Here is a 24,624-nt window from a genome sequence, read left to right on the forward strand (position 1 = left end):
TTTGTCGAGGTATACAACATGGGAATCTTTGTCTCCAAAGCTGGAGAAAATAAGATTCACAACAATATGGGTATGTGCTATAAATGTTGATTGCAGCCTGAGTGCTGAGCACTTATGGGTGGAGCTGCTGCAATACAGCTCGAGAACATGTATTATTATTCCTTTAAAATTCTGAAACATGACTCCAACCTGATAAAAATATTAAATTTGAAGAAATTGTCATCTGGCATCTTGAATATTTTCAAATTTTACAGTTCAGAAATTTGTGCTAGTTGGACGTGGACTGTTCTTGCAAACATAGGATACATATGTAATTTTGAAATGGTGGGAAAAATACAGAAAAACTACAGCCAAAATCTACTTCTATACATAATTATCACATAAGAGAGGCAATATTTGAACTCAAACCTCTTTATTTATATGTATCAAGCCACTTTAAACATACCAAAATCGTTACTTTGTACAATGAATGAGATTAAAATGGGGAATCTTTTGGGTCATATATATATGGGTGTGCACACATGTGTCTTTGTGTAATGAAATGAGAAATCTGAAATAGCCATGAAAGCTAACAAATTGTCACCAATGTTCCATGGTGTTTCTAAGATGGGGACGTTAAGAAACATAAGAACTTGTTTGCAAGACAGAAGGGGCTGGGAGGCCTTTATCTGGGGGATGGCAATTAAAAAAATAGAGAAAGTTGAAAATGTACAGGAAAATTAAACTATTCATATTATAATGCATTTAATCATATTCGTTATAAAACCATGTGACATTACTTTAGAGTTGAATTACGATCCACAAGAGTCAACACACAAATTATCAAAATTTCATTGTTATACTTTTCATTGCCAATGTGCATATATAATAAGTACAACAAAAGGTTCAAAAGCTACAACCATAGTTCAAAAAATTTTAGCCGGCAAAAACTCAGCAGGCCTTAAATTTGACTTAGAGTTGAGACTTAAAAAAAACTCAACAAAATTTCAAAACTTTAAACCTGTTGATGTGTTTTTTGTACACATGCGAACACAGAATAAAATACCTAAAGGTACCTTATCCTCTCTTGAATAAAGTTCCCGACTGCTGAAGATCTCGCCGAAGGATCAATCGAGGCAACTCCAAGGTTCTTGTATGTAGGTTCTCTATGTGTGGATAAGCTCTTTGCGGTATGATGTGATTTTGCTGGAATCACAAGGGGACTTACATTCGATTGCCTGAGCGTCTGATTTGCTTTGAATATTGCTGGAACGTGAGATTTTACTGGTCCTAGATTTTGAAAAAGGAAAAAAAGGATAAGGGTGAGGGAAGGATCTAATTCCAACACTAAGAATGTAAGAGCGATGAATGACCTTTGATGAAATTCTAACTAAGTCTTGCTTTGACATCCCAGGACCATCTCCACAAGGTTAGTGCGATCTTCTGAGGAAAGCTTTATGATGTTCAGATCACCGCTACAGGCATGGACACCATCAGGCTGATGCATATCAAATGAAGAAGCGAGAATTGAAGTTAAGCTTAAGTTGAATGATTCCAGTTGACTACACAAGGCAAGTCTGCAATCAACAAACTGCTAGTAGTATGGATATACAAATTTCATCATCGATCATACACATTTCTTCCATTCATCTAATAACATGAAATCAAATTTGAGAAGTATAGAGACCATGCAAATTGTTGAATCGACCCATAGAATTCACCATTTCTTAAATGAAGTTTACAAAGCTTTTACAATAACATATTGGCAACAATCTTTGCCTTCTCTTTCTATTCTACTCTAAGTATTTCTTACTCTCTGACTATTCACTACTATCTATTCTCTATTAACCAACTATTAACTATTAGCTAGCCATTAACCTTTACAAATGAGGAGCCAGGGCTTTATATAGAGAACCCTTTACAAACAGACGACTCTGATTGATTTAGAATTGATGGCTAGGATTGCAAATAGAAACCCTAATTAGGGTTTGTTACAACAAACTTCCTTAGCCAATTAGAAAATTACATTCCAGGAGTGAGGACCAATAGGAAGCAGGGGTAGGTGCCTCGAAGTTTGTGCCGTTCTTGATGAGTTAGATACATTGAATCTGGACATGCTGAGGTGGACCAATCCAACTGGAGGAATGATGACTGGGATGCCACCTTGTCTGACACTTGTAACTTGGTTGATGTTCAATTTGATGAGGTTGAGAAGCTAACTTTGATTAACTCCTCTGAGACTATCTGCTTCTTCAACGGACCCTTGCACTGATCTTATTTGATTCTCCTCTGTCTGATGAAGTACCTCTCCTTGACTCCAATGTGTCTGATGAAGTTTCCTGATTGTCAAGTCATCCTTCTCCGGAAGTACACCTTCGCCTGGGAGTGCTGGCAAAGCCTTTCTTGGTCATCTTGTGATTCCTTAGTGTGGCGAAGTGAAGGGCTTTGGAGATAGCTGGCAATTCCTTGAACACCTTGAGTCTTCCAATGCTTCAAAGCACCTTGAGTCTTCCCTTTTGCCCGTGGAACGTCCTTGACGATGATGGACTGGAAGTGGTCGTCCTTGATGATGCTGGACTGGGAGTGGTCGTCCTTGATGATGCTGGACTGGAAGTGGTCGCCCTTGATGATGCTGGACTGGTTTTCTCCATCTGCAAAATAAACCAAAAGGTGATTAAGTACATATGACATATTCATTTCAACAAAGCATTTTCACCTTAAATCATCAACAAGAAGACTTTAAAATAAAGTTCGTTCAAAATCCTTCCTAGGGACAGGCCCTATAAGAATTTCGCCCTGGACCCTTTGGAAGGGTCAGGAGCGAATTTTGCATTCCTGTCTCAAATTCTTCTCACTTTGTGACCATACTTGCTTAGATACATGTCCAAGGATGCCCTCATTCTCAACCAACACCAAGCTTGATGTAAATTTGGGGCAAAATAGAGGTTTTAAGAATTTCGCTCTGGACCCTTTGGAAGGGTCAGGAGCGAAATTTGCATTTTAGGACAAAATCTATCATGTCTCTACTCCAAAATGCCTTCCAAGGCAACCATAAACTAGTCTTCTCTCCTCTAAAGCCTAGGAATCCACAACATGACCTTCATCATGAGCAAATTAGGTGAAATTGAGCATTTCGCCCTGGACTCTTTGGAAGGGTCAGGAGCGAATTTCTTGATCTTGGACAAAACACTCACTTCTTTCACTCACAAACCCCTCTAAGGCATGCTTGAGGCAATCTTTTAAGCCCAGTCACCCTCACCAATGATTTGACCTAACACAATTTTGAAGGAAAAAAGAGATTTTGTGAATTTCGCCCTGGACCCTTTGGAAGGGTCAGGAGCGAAATTCAAGTTTTAGGCTTGATCTTACACTTCCTTTACCTCAATTCACTTTACAAGGCAAGAATACCTCACTCCACCTTCATATACGCCATAGGAATTAAAGTTTTAGCTTCACTCAAGGAGGAAAAGGGTGGTTTGAAGAATTTCGCTCTGGACCCTTTGGAAGGGTCAAGAGCGAATTTCTTCCTCTAGCCCAAAATCATCATTTTTGGAGACAACAATCCATTCAAGGGCAATCTCAAGGGCTTCTATCATTTTTGTCTAGGCCTGGCTTGGCACAAATATGAAAGGAATAGGTGGATTTTAGAATTTCGCTCTCGACCCTTTGGAAGGGTCAGGAGCGAAATTCATGATTTGAGCTTATTTTCTCATTCTCTCAACTCTAATCGACCCCCAAGACCAAGGATACATCGCCTCACTCCTATCTAGGCCATAAAAACCTAAAACTTAACTTGATTTGCAAGGAAAATAGGTGATCCTAGGAATTTCGCTTTGAACCCTCTGGAAGGGTCAGGAGCGAGATTCTTGGTTTGGTTCAATTCCTTCAAATTTGATAATCACTAGCAAGTCAAGGTCACACCTAAGGACACTCCCAATCCTAATTCACCTTGAACCACCCTAGACTTGGCATAAAATTGAGGGAAAAAAGTGGTTTTGGGGAATTTCGCTTTGGACCCTTTAGAAGGGTTAGGATCGAAATTCACACTCTAGGCTTGATATTTCATTTCTTGAACTCCAATCTACATTGCCAGGCAAAAATACATCACTCCACTTCCATATATGCCATAGGAACCAAAGTTTTGACCTCATCCAAGGAGAAAATAGGTGCTTTGAAGAATTTCGCTCTGGACCCTTTGGAAGGGTCAGTAGCGAAATTCACAATCTAGGACAAAATCCTTCACATTCTTACATCCCATCACTTCAAAACTAGAATGTTGGTCCAAACAAGGAAGGAAATGAGGTTTATGGGAAATTTCGCTCTGGACCCTTCCAAAGGGTCAGGAGCGAAATTTCCATTCTTGGACAAAATCCTTTCTTTTCAATGCTTTCATTGACTTCTCAAGGCAAGACCACATCAATCCACCTTCCAACATGCCTAAGAGACCAACACTTAGCCAAAATTAGGAAGGAAATGAGGGTTATGAGGATTTTGGCTCTGGACCCTTTGGAAGGGTCAGGAGCGAAAATCTTGATTTATCCAATTCTCTCTCAAACTTGATCAATCTCAAAGTCCTTTCAAACTCTATTCATCATTTTAGGCAAGATAGAAGGTCAGATGGAAGATTTCGCTCTAGACCCTTTGGAAGGGTTAGGAGCGAAATTTCCATTCTAGGTTGATTTTCACCATTTCATCGCCTCAAACTTCTTTCAAAGGCTAGAACACCTCAAGGTCACTGCAACCATGCCATAGAAGTCCAAAACTTGGCCACAACAAGGAAGAAAATGGGTGTTTTCAAGAATTTTGCTCTAGACCCTTTGGAAGGGTCAGGAGCGAAATTCCTTCTTTAGGCTAATTTCCATCATTTTGTAGTCTTAAACCTTCTCTCCAAGGCAAACATGCATCCAAGTCTCCTCAAGTACGCCTCAGAAATCCAAAACTTGGCCATATGAAAGAGCAAAATAGAGGAAAAGGTGAATTTTTCTTTGGACCCTTTGGAAGGGTCAGGAGCGAAATTCCCCTTTTGAGCTAATTTCTTACTTATTTTCTCCTCTTCATACCTTGGACAAACTTCATTAGGCCTCCTTCCATCACGATCACATGAATTTTCTCTCCAAGTTGACATCTAGCCCAAGAATTTAATGAAAAATAGGGTTTACATGAATTTCGCTCTGGACCCTTTGGAAGGGTCAGGAGCGAAATTCCTCCTTGAGCTCAAGTCCTGGCTTCATTTTCACTTTTCTTCATTTACACAAGTGCTTTTACCTTCATTCAAACCTAAGAAAGGATTAGCTCAGAGCTTGGGTCGAGGTGGAGTGTCTTGTGGAGAAATTCGCTCTGGACCCTTTGGAAGGGTCAGGAGCGAAATCCTCATTTTGGGCTTAATTCACCTCCTTTTCCACTTGAGTTTGCCTTAGTCTTGATCTTTGATTCATTTCCTTCCATGTCCTAGCCAAATTTGTCCAACTCAGACCTTCAGAGATGATATTCACTCACCAAGAAAGACACAATTAGCAACAAGAGCAAAACCAGGCCCTAAGGAAGACTTTCAAAGAAACCCTAACCCGAAGCATCCACTGACTCACCTTTAGCTAAAACAGAGCCTACTATCTTAGTGATCCCTCTGGCAACACTCAGAATGCAAAGGTTAGCAGACAAAACCCTAAAAGACCTAGAAAAACAAACCCTAGAAAGCAAAAAGTAGGGGTCCCCATTTGCAATGGGGCGATGTGTGAATACGTCACAACAAAACCCCACATAAATTTGTAAAATAATCTTTAAAAACATGCATAAAACTGATTCTGCCAAAGTCATAAATAGTTTTTTTTTTCATTATAGATCAAAAAATGAGTTCAATGCACATCATAGTGTCATATGATTATAAATTACAAATCTATTTTAGTGTTTTTACAAGTTTCATCTGTGGAAAACATCAGCCCCCCCAAAAACTTTATTTTTAGCTTTCTAAAACTATAGTGGGGGTTTGGGGGTGATATTATAGATCAAAAAATGAGTTCAATGCACATCATAGTGTCATGTGATTATAAATTACAAATCTATTTTAGTGTTTTTACAAGTTCCATCTATGGAAAACATAGGCCCCCCAAAAAACTTTATTTAGCTTTCTAAAACTTTAGTGGGGGTTTGGGGGAGATAGTAGTTGAGGGACAACATTCCTCATTGGGGTCTATGGGCAAAGTCCCCAACAAGGCTGAGGAATTAACCAATAGTTGATAAATCAATGCGATGTCAAATAAATAATTTGCATAAATGACAAAATGAAAAAAAAAGAATTGTCTTTCTTCCACCTTACAAGTTTTCCTATCACACTAATGAGTTTTGGTGATTTATTGGTGGGTTTATCATTGATTACTCACCAATAACTTGGCAGCTAGTTATTGATGAGGAACTTGCCATGCGCATATAGCTTGCGACTGCTTGCAAGTCGATGAGTTGCCCAAACTTTATACAATGATCACAAATACAAAATGACAAAAATGTAGAAAAACAATGTAGCAACTACATCTTCTAATGTTGCACTGGATCTTATTTAGAAATTATGTATTTTTGGCACTCAAAAGGCTTTGAGATTATTAATATTCTTGTCACATCAATGTCAACTATGCTATCTCTCCCTGTCAAATAATCAAGTCCTTAGATGTTGTCTTGGTTCACTAATGATGTTGCAGCATATTCATCATAAAGATTATTAAGCTTTGAATCCTAAAGGAGTTCCAACACCAAGCAAAGGAAGGATAGAGTGAAGTTAAAAGAAATATTATGGTTTTAGATGCCAAATAGATGTAGGAAGGACTCAAGTTAAGACAAATCTACTCCAACTCATTGAGACAAAATAATATCTGGGAGTCATCTTTCAAGCATAAATTGCCAATACAAATGGTCCAAAATTCAAGTCAATGGTTGTAGTGTCTAACATAAAATCAAACTTTCTATTTTTAAAAAAAGTTACTTTTTGTTCCATGGATTGAGGAGAGAAGCTTGACATTCAAACTTTCTATTTGTACAAGGTAGCTTTTTGTTTTCTTTGCCTTTTTCAAAGAATGGCAGTAGATTGGATAAGCAAGAGGTTGTTAGAATAGGTTTAGGTTTTGTCTTTTGAAAATGGAATCTAGAAGGAATAAAGGTAATATGAACAAGAAAATTCATCAAAGTCAATTGACAAAATGTTTGAAAATATGAAATGGAATAAGTTTAAAACAAGTTTAAAGTTTTGAGTTAGTCATTCAAAAATTCCAACCCATTGATGAAAAGTGGAGATTTCTCTACTACATACCAAGTTGTGGAGTCTTCCTAATGGCATGCCATGTTCAAGACTTCCAATTCTTGGCACCTATTATCAAAATTATCACTTCTTGGTGTCAAAAGTTCCACTTCTTGGCAAGATTAACTTAAAAGTTCCACTTCTTGGCAATAACAAAATTCCCAATTGGCATTAAGTTTTCAATAGCATCAAGTGGAGAAACTTCCACCTGGTGTCAACATTAAGGACCTCCACAACTTGGTACCCTTTGAGAAAAGATCTAGTAGGCATTGATTTAGAATGTTTTATGTTGCAAAGAAAAGATAGAATAAAAGCAAATTGATGTAATATGCAGCCTTGTTTGTGCCTGATTTTTTTTTTTTTTTGGATTGTGTTTGTTGTGTTTTGCAGTGGTTTTCAATAACAAATATAGTGCAGATTTATATATAACTTTTCTATACTTAATTGAAAGAAATATTCAAATATCTTCAGAAATAACATTGTTGAAAAATTCCAGATTTTAATTCAGGCTACAATATTAATTTTTTCTTCGCAATAATGACAACCCAAATCAAGAAATATCATTTATTATTTAAATAGTACATACCCACAAAATGCAGCAATGATAATGTCCTTGCTGTTCACAAAATCTGCATTAAACAAGCTCCAAACCCTAGGCGTCTTCTTCAAAATGTCTTCAAAATGGTATGACTGGCTGGGATAGTCTTCAAACAGCAAATATTAATATTTATGAGAGTTATTTCTGCCTCCCAAACTGTACTCAGCCCCTTCTAAATTCAGACGTCCAGCTCCCAGCTTGGAATCAGCAACCAAACATGGTACGACCCAGCCAAAAATGGGACAACCAGCAATATCAGAACAACAACTAACAATCTCTATGAAATGTCCCTTCAAGTCGACCTCCTCCTTGGTTGATATGCAGTGCAAGCACCTCTAAATCTGAACTCCGAATGATCAATTAATACAGCTGTACTTCATGTGTGAAAGCACCAAGTGATTCTGCAGACTGTATCTTTCAATAGAGTGAAGAATGTTGCTCATGAGGGATTTCATCCTCACAAACCTCTGAGAAATAATCTCTAGCAAGCAAACTCATAAAATCTCCAAGCATGCCCAATTATCTTCACAATACTTCTTTTATAACTTCCCCAAGGGGCTCAATCCACTTTACCAGGCAATGTGAGACTAAATAAAACACTTTTAAATCTCCTAAAGTGAATACCAAAATAATAAAGGCCACATTTTAAAATTAAAACATATTTCACTTTATTACTCACCCTAATACCTATTTATTAAAATAATGATAAAGTTAAATCTTTAATTTAACATTATTAATTAATAACTTATCGTTATTTTATTTTAACCCACTGAATGATTTTAAAGGCTGAGATACTCATCAAAATACTGAATCCACTAACAAATTAAAATAATAAGTGTACTAGCTGATTCCATCAGTGCTCATAACTAACTTCCTATAAATAGTATGTAGAAACCACACCAAATCACCTCGAAATTGCCTGAATCTGAAATTGTCTAGGCCAAACGTCCTCAAGATCCTTTAGATGTCCTAGTTAGCCTACGAGACCATAGCAAAATAAGCTAACGACAAAATTTATCGAACATGCTAGATAGGGGACATTACAGTCCGCCCTTCCCAAAATTGCTTGTCCTCAAGCAATTTCAATTCTAGATGCTGCAAGATCTGGTCATTTTCCCAGGTGGCATCCTCAATTGGCAAATTCTTCCACTTGACCAAATATTCTTTGATTAACTCTCTTTCCGATTGTCCTACTCCTCTCCTTGGTATCTATAATGGCCTCTGGAATTAATATTAGTTTCCCTTCTTCATCTAGGGGACTTAACTTTGCTGATGGAACCACATGCGTCCTAGAGCTTTCTTGAGCTTAGAAACATGAAATACATTGTGAACCTTGCTACTTGCTTGTAATTCTAGCTCATAGGCCACTTCACCAATACAACGTGGAACTCTGAATGGGCCATAAAATCGTGGTTTTAGTTTCTTTGCGCCACTTCTCTTAAGTGTAGACTGCTTGTAGGGATGGAGTCTCAGATAAACCATATCTCCTACCTCGAAACTGCGCTCAACTCTGTGCTGATCAGCATACAACCTTTGCTGATTTTGTGCTTGTTGGATATTCTCTTTCAAAGACCTCAAGTTGTGCTGACTTTCTTGCAACAAATCCTTCACCATGGGCACTCTGCTATCCCTAGAAAGAAAATCCGTGAAGATAGGGGCTTCATACCCATACAATGCCATGAGCGGGGTCATCTTAATCAAAGATGAAAAAATCTTAATCGATAATAAATCTTTTGGCCTAAAATTTTAAAAAAATCGGGAATCGGTGAAAAATCGGGAAAAAATCAGTAATAAATCGGCAAATTTATCGAACATTTGAAAATATATGATTTGTTAAAATATTCAAAAAACACACACACATACATTAAATTTATAGAACATATTAACATATTACTGGTTTCCATCATATAGAAACCATAGTTTGACTCAAATACATAGTTAGCAGTACATCAGCCAATTATAAAGCAATCATTTTAGAAATGTGTTATTGGTGTAATAAGATATGCACACAAATTCCATCCAAGAAAACCTTAAATTCTCTTCTGTTTGGGTAAATTATAGTTCTCCTAAATCCATTGTTTTAGAGATCGAGAGTCATGGTTTTTTGGAGGAAGGAATTGAGGCCAAGTTGAAGAGGTATGCCTCTTTACATGTGCAACTGATGGTTAAACCGCAGTAGTTAATAGAACATTGGTGCATCTCTTAAGGAAGTAAACTAGAATGCATCAGGGAACATGTCGATGAAAATTTTGCATTTATATTCAGCAGTCACTTAAAATAGAGATGCACATATATCAAAGACCTATATTGGCTAAATTTCTCCTAATCCTTTCATGTTCTTTTGGGACAGCCAAAAGAGAATTAAAATCATTGATCCTGTCGAATATTCACAAACTCATTGATCCCATCGAATATCCACAAACTCATTACCAGGTAGAAGATTAAATCATTGATCCCATCGAATATACACAAACTCCCGTCGATAGATAATGATCCCTCAAATCCACACTCAATCCACAAATTTCGTCGGCCGTTGTGCTTAGGGAAAATGAAATTGCCGAAATCGTTTTCGTTAAAAAATAAAAACAAACTTGGTTTTTAGGGTTGCGTAAAAAAAACGACATCACTTTTTTATTCGAGATTTTTGTCCCATTTATCGCAATTTATCTATTTAAACATTGCGATTTTTACAAAAAAATCCTTTGTGATTTTTTGGAAAATTTAATCGTTTGCAATATAGACTCTCGATAAATCGCGATTTTGCCGATTTTTGGACGATTTTTTCATCTATGATCTTAATAGACATATGATAGATGGTATTGTAGCAACACTCACCTAAATGCAGTCATCTAAGCCACGCCTTCTGCTGCCTTGATACATATTTCCGGAGATAACCTTCAACCCATTTGTTCACTATTTTTGTTTGGCCATCAGTTTGTGGGTGATAACTGGTACTGGGAGTGAGCTCAGTACCACTAAGCCTGAAGAGTTCTTGCCAGAACAAACTCAGGAACTTGCTGTCCCTGTCACTCACAATGTTTTTGGGTATTCCGTGAAGTTTGAATACTTCCCTGAAGAACTATTATGCAACTTGTGCTGCTGTATAGGTAGCTGCGATAGCAATGAAATGTGCAAATTTTATCAACTTGTCAACCACCACATAAATGCAGTCCTTACCCTGCACTTTGGGCAATCTTGTAATAAAGTTCATTGATATACTCTCCCACTTCTGATTTGGGATCGGTAAGGGCTGAAGTAATCCAGCTGGAAAGGTATGCTCATTCTTGTTTTGTTGGCAAACTAGAGATTCTCTAACATACTTCAGAACTTCATTCTTAAGTCCTTTCCATGTGAACCTCTCCCAGATCTGCTTGTATGTTTTAAAGAAGCCTGGGTGATCAGCCATTGGCACATTATGAAACGTCCTCAAAATCATCACCTTAAGATGTGAAGTAGGCACTGAGTAGATTCCGCTCTTACAGAAGATGAGATCATTGATCACTGTATACCTGTCATCCTGGGTAGTGCCCTCTATCAAATCTGTTGCCCACGGATCCTTAGCATACTCTGTTGTAATCATTTCTTTCCAATCAACTGATATCTCAACCAAAGAACTTATGTGTGGTCTCCGTGAAAGTGCATCGGCCACCACATTTTTCTTCCCTTCAATGTCAAAGCCATATGCCTGTAACTTGGTAACCCACTTTTGTTGTCTATCATTGAGATCCCTCTAATTCATAAAGTTTTTTATACTATTGTGATCCATTTTTATAATAAATCTGCTTGCTACTAGATATGATCTGAACTTGGCCAATGCATACATGATGGCCAACATCTCCCTATCATAAATGGAGTAGCTTTTCTCTACCCCTTTCAATTTCCTACTCTCAAAGGCTATAGGATATTTCTCCTGAATCAATACTGCAACAATCCCTTCTCTCAATGCATCACATTGTAACTCAAATGGTTTGGTGAAGTTAGGAAGTGCTAAAACTGGACAAGAAGACATTTACTATTTGAAGTGTTCGAAGCACCTCTGAGCTGATTTAGACCATTCAAAGGATCCCTTTTTCGTTAGATCCGTTAGTGGAGCTGTTGTCTGTGAAAAAACCTTTACAAACCTTCTGTAAAAACCGCACAGACCAAAGAAACCCTTGAGCTGAGTGAGATTAGTAGGAGTTGGCCATTCAATGATGGCTTTAATCTTTTCTGGGTCCACTCTCACCCGTATGCTCTAATGATATGGCCAAGGTATAAAAGCTTTGTCATGCCGAATTCACATTTTGATTCCTTGGCATATAAAGACTTGTTCTCCAAAATGCTCAAGACCTCCTCTAAATGCTGCAGATGCTCTTCCCAAGTTTTGTTGAAGATCAAAACTTGTTGCATTTAATTTTCTAGCTGAAGTTGTCCCTTTGGGAGGTAGTGCCCATCTTCAGTTGGCTACGTTGGGTTTTGGAGGAGTAAAAAGTGGTGTGAGGGAGGTCTTATCTTCACTATTGCAGACCTATACTTGATGACTCATTGTTACAGCTCTTTAAGAGGCAGTTTGGTGTCTTATGTAGGTGATTTAAAGGAGATTGCAGTTCCTTGTTAATAGTGACAGCCATACGAAGCTTGGGAAATACCGCTGTTAACAATTTCAGACCTTTACCAGTTGCAGAAGACTTTATTTGGGCCTTTGGAAGGGTTGAAGGAAGATTGGTATGTATTGGTTGGTGTTTGAGTGACTGAAATTAAATTGCAGACCTGTTTTAGTTCTTCAGTGAGTATTTGATGGTAATTTTGGTATGTTCTCAGTCCTGTAGCAGCAAGAGGACCATTAATTCTGTAGGTACTCATGTTCAGCTTTAATGTCAAGATCATACATTGGTTATATTGTTCATGTTGAATGTCAAACTATCCTATTTTGTAAACAGCACTATGTATGGTGATGTTATTTCAGTTTTGGCCCTGACTACATATTGAATTTAAAAGTGAACTTTTCAATGATTTTAAAGAGTCATTAGCAATTAAGTTATGTAGAGGCTAATGAAATAATTAGTTCTTTTACAATTTCTGTTTTATTTCAAGCAAAGTATCTTTTGATCTTATTCTGACATATTATTTGTGTCTAAATACAGGTGAATTTTCTTCGTTACATTCGCCAATGGGGTAAAAAAATAATATTCATCTTAAACAAGTCAGATATTTTCAAAGATATCAAAGAGGTTGTCAACTTTATCCTGCATCCTGGTGTGGTGTTGATACTATGCTTCAAGTTCAGAAATTAAATTATACTTATTTTGGATAAATTAAATTACTTCCCCTCTCCCTATACTTAAAATCTTCTAGGAAGGATGGTGCACACTGAATTTCTAAAATGTGTATTTCTGGTTTGGATCTTTTATTCACAGCTGGAGGAGGCCATGGGATTTGTGAAGGACAATATACTGCAGTTGTTAAGCATAGAACAGGTAATACTATATCCAGTTTCTTCACGTTCTGCCTTAGAAGCAAAAATAGCAGCAATGGCAGGGGATGGAGGTGTTGACCTAGAAGTTCTTTCAAAGGATCCAAACTGGGTAAGAAGTGGGTTTTCAGCACTGGAAGAGTTCATATTCAGTTTTCTTGATGGATCCAGTGACAGAGGAGCAGAGAAAGTCAGACTTAAATTGGAGACCCCAATGGGTATTGCCAGAACCTTGCTGGCTGCAACAGAAAAACAATTATCTGAAGAAAGTGCAAACGTGAATGCTGACTTGATGTCTATAAAGGAGAGTATTGTCCAGTTGAAGCATTATCAACAGTTAATGGAAAATGACAGTTTCTCATGGAGGAAGAAAGTTCTATCTGTGGTATGTTAGTGCATTTTTTTCTTTGTCAGGAGGCTTGTATTTTTTTAATAGCTTTTTCTTATGTATTTGTTAAATGCATTTTTCAAGTAGTGAAAATGCCATTTATAAGAGCTCCCCATTCTTTATGTGAAAGAGACACACATACATTTTGCTAGGAAAATGGCTGAGCAAGACTGTATCCCTACTTGAAGGAATGATCTGATAAGCTTCATTGTGTAATAATCCTTCAAACTTGCACCAGTAAGTAAGGTGTTATATTATTATTTACCACTACAAGTGCTATAATATCATAAACATAATCATCAATGCTACTTTAGAATAGTGATACCCTTGGTATGGGAAGAAGCTTACTTTATAGCTCCACACTTCACCATAACACTGCATATACATGTCATAGAACCTCTTTCATCAAGGTGAGGTCATGATGAGTGCTCAAAGTTTCTCCTCTTTGTTGTAGACTTTAGAACCATAGGATGCCCTTTAAAATGTATAAACATGGTCGTGACCAGAAACACCATACTGAAAAGTTAGAACCGTGTGTAGCAACCATACTACATGGATACACATAAAGAACTTGCACTAGTCCATCTCCAATAGCCCAAACAAGAAGCAATAAGAGCTGTGGGTTAGTTTAACCATTATTATCATGAATTGTGCGGCACCTGTACCAAAGGTACACATGGCAAAGGCCCTAATTAGAAGTATCTCATGTGAGCAGACTGAGCTTAGAGTAAACCATTCTTTTGTTATCCATTGTAATCCGTTCCTCATTTTAGTATTTTATATCATAGTTGCATGCATCTTTTGCACAATCAATTTCTACCCACAATGTGTACCTTAATACTTGTTCTAATTTAGATCAACTAGGGATTGTGCAACACATGAATACAGCTTGTTGATCTATCGGTCAATGACAAACTATTCATTTGTAAGTTTTATTTTAATTCTCAATGTGACACATTCCTTACAAATGAACTGCACATGCACAATTATTAGAAGAAAAGATGCAGAATGCAAATTAAATGTTTTTATTAATCTAAAAAGTCTGAAGGAAGTATGTTGGAAGGAGATTTATTCCTTTCTGGGGGCCTATAAATGTTGTGATTTATGCTTCAAGTTGCCCTCATCTGAAGATCATATTTGCAAAATTCATCCTATGAGAGCATGCTATCCTTTCTTCTAACAACTGAAAACAACCTTACTCTGAAGAACCTCCCTTCTAGGATGCTCTATGTTTTTTTCTGTACTTTGTATTGGTTTTCTCCTTTCCAAAGAAAAATGGAAATTTACTCAAATATTGTTGCTTGAGCAAGGATACAAAGACTTGTTAATATCTGTCCATTCAATGTTTTCCATCAAATTATATTGATTTCCTTATAATGATGGGGAGATGTGGGGGCTAGGACAGAGGAGGGAGAAGGGGTAGGGGAAGGGGTAGGGGAAGGGGAATTTAATAGTTTAATTATTTCCAGTTTCAAAAAAGGAGACATGACATGTCAGCAAGCCGAGTAATTAAAAGTTTGGATTGTATCAGCCACTTCCGATCCCATCTTTGGCAATGGGAAAACATTTCAATGGATTTTGTAGGTGGTTTCTTGTGACAAGAAAAGGGCATGGCTATCTCTCTATGGTGGTTGGTAGGTTTAGTGAGATGCATCTTTCAATCCCATGCAAAAGGACATTAATGGGTGAGGATACTATTGAAATTTTCTTTTCAAATGTGTGGGTGTAATTTGGTTTGCTTCAGAGTATTATATCAAAGTGGGATTCAAGGTTCCTTAGTGAATTTTGGTAAACCATATGGGACAAAATCGCTAGCTGATTGAGAAGTATCATTTTCTATCCTCAAATAGATGGATAGACTCATAGAGTAAGGTAGTAAATAGAAAGTTGTTTTGGTTGCTTCAAGGCTATAATATGAAGCATCCTAAGATTGGGATGGGAGTCTTGTATACGTCCAACATTCCTACAACTAGGTCAAACATTCTTTGACAAATCTTTCTCTTTTTGAAACATGTTACAGTTACCTACCTCCACGCCTACCTGATGTTGTAGGATAGTCACAAGAAAAGGGAGTAATGTTGACTTAGAGGCTGAGAATGCTAAGAAATTGATATCGTATTAGACAAATGCTTTTTTAGGAGCAAAAGAAGTTTAAAGGTAGTCAAGAAAGATACAAGCAAATAGATGAAAAACAATGCATTGAACATAAGTTTAAGGTGGGTAATATAGTTTGGTTGTACATGGTAAAAGATAGACTTGAAGCACCAACATTGATGGTGAAATCTCTAAGGTAAGGACCCTTTTTTATACGAGAGTAGGTTGGTAAAACACCTATGTTTGAGCTCTCCATGTTGGATGAGGAGGAAGAGTTGGTGTTACCTTTAGTTGAAAATTACACTCCAAGTCCTTTGGAGGAATCGAATCATGATGTGATTCTCCAAAAGAATCAGAGGTGGATATGGAGTGGGTCGCAAGAAACATGGTTGTTTGGTTTGAAAGGGCAACTTCCACCCAAAACAAAATGGCGCCCTAAATAGGATGTAGGGAGGAAATTCCATCACCAAATGAGTCCTTCCTCCCGATTGGGGAGGTATGATTTGAAAATAAACCCATGTTAAAATCATACCATGGGTCCATTACTAGTCAAAAACCATCTTCAGAAGCACCAACATAAAGGGTAATGCATTTCATTGGTTTTAGAGAATGAGGAACTTGTGGACAAGTTAGTTAGACTTAAGATGATCTCAAGCAACTTGTGGTTGAAGTGTAACTTGTGTGTAGGTTTCAAATCTAGGCAGTTTTCTAACCTTGGCAAAATCATTGCTTTTTATAGGTGGTAAACTTATCAATACTATGGAAAACACTTCTCTACATCGATAGTCACAAGAAATAGCATGGTGAACTCTGCAATTTCCCTAAAAAATTCATGAGAGTAGGATCATGGAAAGTGCATGTTCGCTCCCTAGAGGAACCAATGAGTTTGTTCCATAACAAATAGAGGGTTGGAATGGAAGGGTTTTGATATTTTATTTTGACATCAATGCGTTGGTTTTCATGTTTGGAGGCAAGATGGATGTGTGGAGGTCTATATCAAGTAGCTTGGAGTCTGGACATAAGCCAAAGGTTGGCATTCATGTTTTCCGCTTAGAGAAAAGTTATTACACATTGTTGACACCAATGAGCAAGTTTTCTGGAGCTGCATCTTGCATTGTAGGTTATGAATGCTCTTGTACATGGTTGTGGGACTTGGTTGTTCATATTGTGACTTGACTGGTTGATAAGGGAGATTAGGAGTTTTTCTCCTATTACAAGATTTTTTTCCCATTATAGGGTTTCTTTAGGTTAAATTCATTGTCCCAATCATTGTCTCACAATTTTCAGATGTTGGTGATGATAAGTGAATGCAATTACATGCATGTTAGGTGGAGCTATGTTTGATAATGCTAACTCAATTAACTAAGTGGTGTTTGTGAGAAGCCAATTACGAGGTATATTTTTGTTGATCAGCTGTTTGGAAGTATTTCACACAGTTTACAGATTAGGTCCGATGACTAGTTCATCTATCATACCTCTTTCGTCTTCAATAATAGCCCATTCTCAATCTTTCCCATCAATGTCTCCCTTGGATCATTCTTGTTGCTTCTATTGCTCTATTGACAATGTCCATTGTTGTTCTTGCTCATTTGATATTTTCATCTTTGAAAGATGAATCATATGTACAATGATATGCATGGCTTTGTACTTGCTAGTAGGCCTCAAAGAACCATTAGGTTCACTACTTTGAGTAAATTCAAAAGGTTAGCTAGGGTTCCAAGCAAGCTAGGGCATGCCAAAGTGGGCTTGCTCAATATGTAGTATTGCAAACCTTTCTTGCAAATGAACTTCTCCAAATGGTTTTTTAACCAATTTTTTTGTTTGAAATTTTTCCTAAGGTGATTGTGATTTTTTTGAGTCAATCTAGATATGTTTTGATATTGATACGCATGTGACTAGGTTGATGCCAGAACATCTTGCTAATAAATGATTTCTTAAAATGTACTAACCCCTATAGGGTGCTATCTCAAATCCTAATATTTTATTTTGCAATAAACTCAATTCTACTCTTCTGATCTCCTAGTTCTCAGAATATGCAAGGTGAGAGCATATGATGTAAGAATGAGGACAAAGGAAAATAATTGAGAAGTGTTGGTGGCAAGAGAAGCAACTTACAATTTAAAACAATCATAGAATTGCTTGAGCCAACTTGGTTGATAGTGAGTGTAAATGAAGTTGCGTCAAGGCCAAAATTGGCAGATTAACTCACTCAATTCCAGTTAGTGCCATGCAAGGAAGAGAATGATAGAAAATAATATTGGATCCGATGGTACTACTATCCAAGGATCTAATACAATAAAAATATTCAGAAAAGAAAGAATTCGATGGCATCCGTTCTAGATTGTTACAATGAGGAAAGACTCATTTTCAATTATATTTGAATCAATTTCTAATACATTTTTTCAGTATTCTATAAATGAGATTTTCGTCAAATAGATGACCGGAAACTGAAAATCATAAAATAGTTACCTAGAAAGAAGTTGGAGATATGAACAAGTGTTGTAGCTTAATCAATCAATTGATAAACCACTATTATATCCAACCTAAACTATTGATCTATTAATTAATCCACCAGCTGATCTTTCACATAAAAAATCATAATTTCTTTTCCTTGCAAATGCATTATATGTATGTCTATATATATATATATATATAATGCATACGTGTACTGTAATGTCCCCTTTTCCGCTCTAGTTTGTCTTGGGGACTGTTGGCCAATTCCGAGACTCGTTGGTTAGTCAGAGGCAGAATTAGGGTTTCCTATTTTCTAGGAGGATGTTTCGGCATTTTTGGTGGCTTGCATGTTGGAATTTCACAATTCTGATTTTGGATTCCTTTTGGGTTTTCGGAGAGCTTCGCAATGGTGTGACATGCAACTGAATTTGAGGACTTTTCCGAACTTACTACTTTTAGTAAGTGGGGGCAAGAACAACTTATTTTTTCTAGGTTTTCAGAGAGCCTCGTGATGGTGTGACGTGCAAACGAATCCGAAGAATTTTTTGGACTTACTCTTTTTAGTAAGTTGTGACAGCTACTTAGAATGTGGTTAAAATGCATTTGGAATTTTGGACACACTTACTATTTTTAGTAAGTGCTATTTTTAGCAGGGTTTTAGTGGGTCAGTTTAGATGGCTATTTCTGGCAGGTCAGTTTGAGCAGTTGGTCTTCCAGCATTTTTGGAGCTATTTTGGCAAGTTTGAGCTTATGTTGGGCGACTTCATGGTTAAGGAAAAATATTTTATAAGTGAATTATTTATAAGGCATGATGGACGCCTTAAAAAGAAATAAGTTAATTTTATGAAATAATTCACTTTATTACCTTGGACGCCATAACACACTTTATTGATATTTTTATGAAGTATATTTGCTTCCTTGAGGGGGTCAATTTGTTGGAAAATGTTGTTCAAAGTTGGATTATAACTTAAGGCAATATGGACAATTTATTAAAGGGATTTATTAAGTTATATGAAAGTCATTTTCTCAATTATATGTTGGGCGCTCACATTATGTGTTATTTGCATTTTAATAAAGTGTCTTATCTAGGCAAAATGGGACGACTTGGTGAAAGGGATGAAATGAAATGCAAATTAAAGTGAATTTGAATGTCATTGTTTAGTCCCACATTGGAGGAAAAAGGAGGTTCGATTTGGGAGAAGGTTATAAATAAGTGCCTTGGCCTTCATTTGAGACTATCTTTGAGCAAATTTATAACGAAGTGTTGTCAAAATGCAGAGTGAAGCTTCGGGGAACGCTTACATCCTAGCCATTGCTTGATATCTTGCTTGCAATATGGCAACTAGTCAAGCCAGAGCTTGCTCTTCATTCAGAGGAGTGGATTGTAGATAATGTTGCAGATTTATGTATTGTTTTCTGATCTTTGGAAGTGCTTTAGAGTGTCCAAGTTGCTGTTTGTGTGGTGTGTTGAATAAGGTTTTTGTTCATAAGTCTCAGTGTGTTATTCTTCTCATTCTGGGTATTTCCTCTATCTCTCTGTTTGGTTTAGGCGATTCATTTTGTGAGTTTATAGAGCTTAATTTGGTGTCTTGGATTTTATTTCTGCAAATCGTCCCCTTAGCTGGTCGTACCATGTGGCTGACTGCTTTGGGATGCGTGTGTAATGTATTTGGGTCAGTTTGTTGTAGTTTGTTGTTCTAGGCTTGATCACCTACCTCCCAGGAGTCATATTCTTTTAGTCTTATGTCATTCGGTTAAGATTTGAGGGAGTTGTGAGTGTTTTAGTGGGATTTGGTGTTGCTGGTCTGTGTGATTTCCGCGTGCTGAGAGTTTATCAGATTTAGAGATTTCTGAGTTTGGAGTGTTTTCCTTGTGTGGAGAGTCCCTTGTACCTTGTGGAGCTGATTGAGCAATATGTGCAACTATGTTAAGTGATTTTCCTTTGTTGCAGACATGATAATTATTGTAATGTTGAATAGTAGTACTATCAGCAAGTTATATTTGGAATTGCTCTTCATTTCCCACTGAACAAGTGGAAGAGGCTGGCTTGCTGCCTATATCTTATTTTGTATTACTGTCCTCCTGCTGCGTAAGCGGTAGAGTTAATTTCATTCCCAGTCCTCCCACTGGATAAGCGGTTGAGTGATTGTTATTTTTCAGTTTCTTGGCTTGTCCTTAGCTAGTTTACCGCCAGGTGATTTCTTCAGTATTTCTGTCACCCACTGTATAAGTGGAAGGGGCTAGCTTGCTGCCCAAGCATTGTAATATTTCCAATTATTTGAAGCTAACGACCCCCTCAACACTGTATGCTCTGACCTTCCCATATTGGGTACTTGGTGATCAAAAAGTGGAAGGGTTACAATTCCAACATTATTGTATTTTGATTTCCTAACCTTAACGTGTTCTTGTTGTGTTGTAACTGGAAAAAAGTTGGAAAATTTTTTTGGGGACATTACATGTACATATTATATATATAAATGTACATACTATATACATATGTACATACTATATATATATATATATATATATATATATATGTATGTATGTATGTATGTATGTATGCATTATATATATATATATATATTTATATACATGTACATACTATATATCAGTGTTACAAGACTTGGACTTGGCTCAGACTCGGCAAGCTGATTTTTGACTCGACCTCAGACTTGGCGCCTGGACTCTGCAAAAACTCGGCCAAGACTCAGCAAATTGAAAAACCCAAGAAATTCAAAGATTTTAAGGATTTAAAACTTGTTTCATGCATCCGTTAATAATTAAACCTTAAAGACACAACAATCTCATCAAATAGAAGCCACTTTGAAGTTTGAACACATTCACAAGTTTACATTGATCACATAAGTATAAATGCAAATTTTAGGCTTTAGCTGAAGGAAATAAGTTAAACTAAATAACACATTAGAAATATAAATAGTGTCGAATGTCTACAAAATTCATGGAATATGAAATCCATGGCATCAAAAGTTCAAACCATATATCAAAATAAAATATAGAGCCTAGAAGTCTAATGCTCAGAGGAGCCAATATCAGTGACCACTCGACCCCGTAACCCTCCTAGGTGTGCGCCTAAGATAGGTCCTAGATGATTCAACAACCATGATATCTGCCTATGTCTCAGGCTCAGGCTCAGCCTCAATGACAACCACATCCTTATCCACATCATCCTCGAGGTCCTCCAATGGGTCTCCTCATGCTCTAGCCTCCTCCTCTGCCATCGCTATTGCCCTTGCCACTCGATCCACCTGATCAACCCATTCCAAGTCTTCATTGCTGAAGACAGGATCATCAACCTTAGTGTTCCACTTTGCCTATGGATCAACCTCCTTTAGCTCCTTTAAATGCGTGAATGCAAGCTACTAACTTGCACAAACAATCAAGAATCACTACCTCCTCTTCAATCAATCTACTGGTATTCTCTTCAATGCTTCAATATTTTTTCTCAAATGCCTCTTTTTCTCTCCTCCTTGTGTTTGCAAACAATAAAAATGAGCTTGTAGGGTAGGGAGGCAAATGTAATGACCTTTTGGTCAAGTGAAAACACTTAACTTTTTATTCTAATTGGGTGTAGAAAAGTCCAACCCTCGGGGCTCAGGGAGTCTGTTGAGTCTGACCAGACTCGTCTAGACTTGGCTAAGTTTGAGTCCATAGCCTTTTGGACTCTGCAGAGTTGACCCGACTCTAGACTCGCATATTATAGCAAATGGATAAAATTGCAAATATTTGATTCACTTCATATCCTTTTGATTCAACTTTGTTAGGCTGTTTATAAGTTTCAATGTAGATGATTGTGAACAAAACAAATTCGTTGGGCTGAAAATATTGTCTTCACTTCAATGCTTAAAATATATAGCATAAGATTCTTGTGCATAAGTTGAATATTTTTGTTTTGCTTCATTCAACTTCTCATTGAAGCATGCAATTTGTCTCCCTTCTTGACCTAGCACTACCCTAATTACTATCTGGCCTATATCACAATCCACTTGAAACACTTCATTAAAATCAAGCAAGGCGAAGTTAGGCTTTTTTAACCTTTTCTTTTCAAAAGCTCAAACCGTTTCTTAGATGTTGTTGTGACCATTTCACACATTGCCCCATCACAAATGGGGACCCCCTCTTTTGCTCTAGTTTTAGGGTTTTAGTTAGGTTAGGTAGTAGTTTGATCCTTTAGATGAGATGAGGTTAAGTGAGTTTGCTCCTCAACACCTTGCCTATGAGCGACATATAACGATTATTTCATTTGATCATCATCATCATCTGAGATGGAGACAGAAGAATCAAGCATAGGGATTACTATGAGATTGAAATCATTGATGCAATATGGAGACTTTGACTATGAAAGAAGGCTTCAAACAACGACTAAAGGACCCTTTGAGTTGGCAAGGTGAGTGATTTTTGCTCAAATTTGGGTAAGTCAAGTCACAGTCAATGACCCCCCAAATCCCCCGCCTAGCCTTAGCTCTCAGTTAGTGACCCCCAAAAAGTCCGAGCTTTTCCAGTCAGTGCCTTCAAAACCTGATCTCTTGCTTGCTCAGTCATTGACCCCTCCAAGGTCTGACCTGAGATGAAGATGATTTTGTTGAGAAAGATGAATGAAGAAGAGGCAATTGAGTAAGTGAAGTTAGCTATCTTTGAGCACAACCAATGCCCTAGTGAAAGTATGAACTTTCATAGTCAGTACCCTGTCAAAATCGTGACCTCACTTTGATGTCAGTTGGTGCTAGATGAAATCCCCCACCCGAAGATGGAAGAAAATATTGAAGTTAATGATCAAGAGAATGAAGAAAGAAGATCAATCCAAGGCATCCTGGCATGAAATGAAGATTAAGGAAGTTCAACAAGTTTGCATCTTAGTCGGTGATCCCCTGGAAGTCCGAACTCTTCCAGTCAGTGGGGTACAAAGAGTCTGAACTTTCCTTGTCCCCAGTTAATCATCTAGAAAAAGTCCGATCTGCCTTGGCATCTCAATCGATGACCCCTTGGAAACCCGATCTAGCTTAGTCAGTGCCCTAATGAAAGTCCGAACTTTTTCAAGTTTGCTTAATTTGGCGATAAAGATGACATTTAAAGCGCTTTTGCTTAAGATGAGGGCCTACCTAAGAAATACACGTTTTTATTCAAATTTGAAAGGGTAAAGCAAGTCGACTTTTGTCTTAAAACATCAAATTGCAAAACATTAAATAAAAGACCAACTTGGCCTAATTCATTTAAGAGTCACGCCCTTACATCTCTATAAAGGATGTGATTGTTGGTTTGATTTGATAAATCACCCATTCTATCCTTCATTTGTAGCTATTTGACATTGTTAAGTGGCAGCGTTTTTGATTCAAGGGAGGGAAAATTCATTCAACACTCAGTGCATCTTTCATTTGCCAAGTGAATTGCCATCCAAAGACAGCGAATTTGCCATCACAAGCAGTGACATTGTATCTATTAAGGATCAGCGAACTTAACTTTAGCGATCAAGGCCTTAGCACTAGCGAATTCATCATTGCAAATCAGCGATCAAAACAATAATATCAGCGATTCTTCATTAGCAATCTGTGAAAACATAAGCATTTGATATCAAGAGCGCATTGATACCAAGGCAATTTTGCCAAATTGGAGATCAATTCGAAGTCACCAGCTAGTTTAGGATTTTGTTTGCAGGTCTGAATTAGGTTTTACTTGACTATTTTCATTAAAATCAGATCCTAATTTGATGCTGCTACAGCTTCAGGTTCACTAATTTTATGTGGTTCTAATCATAGAGTGCCTTTTTTCATTACATTTTGATCATCTAGCATACTTAAAAGATGCAATTCATTTGATTAGATGATAATTTTTCAGATTTAGACAAGTCTAGGGTTTTACTTACGCCTAGGGTTGTTAGTAATTCATCAAAATTTCAGCGATCTTAAATACTCTTAAGGAGGAATTACTAACCTGGTGCATTTTAGATGTTATAAGCATTGAAATCATATCACCACCCTAACTTAGATGCTTCTTTAAGGTACAACATGGCAGCCCCAAAGGCAAGAGCGGTCTCAAGACAAACTCTTAGCAAGGAAGACTTAAGAGGAATGATGCCTTAAATCAAGATCACTTCATTTTGGAGTAATGTAGGAGACACTAATCTTAGACAATTTGACATGAAATTCCAAGGTCCCCTATACACAAGCAGGCCATTCGGATTCTCACAAAAGATGATCGAGAGCGGGATAGTGAATGCAATAGGTTTACTCCCGACCATCCAATGCAATGAATTGATAGTAGAATGCGCTAAACATTATGATGCTAATAGTAGAAAGGTGGTGGCACTTAATGGTAGAGTACTTGCCTACCTATCCGAGACAATCATTGGTGAAGCCTTCCAC

General features: G+C 37.3%; 1 protein-coding gene across 3 annotated transcripts in view; it reads left to right on the plus strand.

Moving 5' to 3' along the window:
- The window catches only part of LOC131072438 (probable transmembrane GTPase FZO-like, chloroplastic), a 123,968-nt gene that overhangs the window by 83,146 nt on the left and 16,198 nt on the right, over positions 1-24,624 (plus strand). For all 3 annotated transcript variants that reach the window (XM_058008595.2, XM_058008597.2, XM_058008596.2), the window contains exons 6-7: positions 12,983-13,069; positions 13,256-13,696. In XM_058008595.2, coding sequence (XP_057864578.2) covers positions 12,983-13,069; positions 13,256-13,696 — 528 coding nt within the window. The remainder of the gene's footprint in view (positions 1-12,982; positions 13,070-13,255; positions 13,697-24,624) is intronic.

The sequence above is a fragment of the Cryptomeria japonica genome, chromosome 8 (genome assembly GCF_030272615.1).
Source record: "Cryptomeria japonica chromosome 8, Sugi_1.0, whole genome shotgun sequence".
In the NCBI taxonomy this organism is placed as follows: domain Eukaryota; kingdom Viridiplantae; phylum Streptophyta; class Pinopsida; order Cupressales; family Cupressaceae; genus Cryptomeria; species Cryptomeria japonica.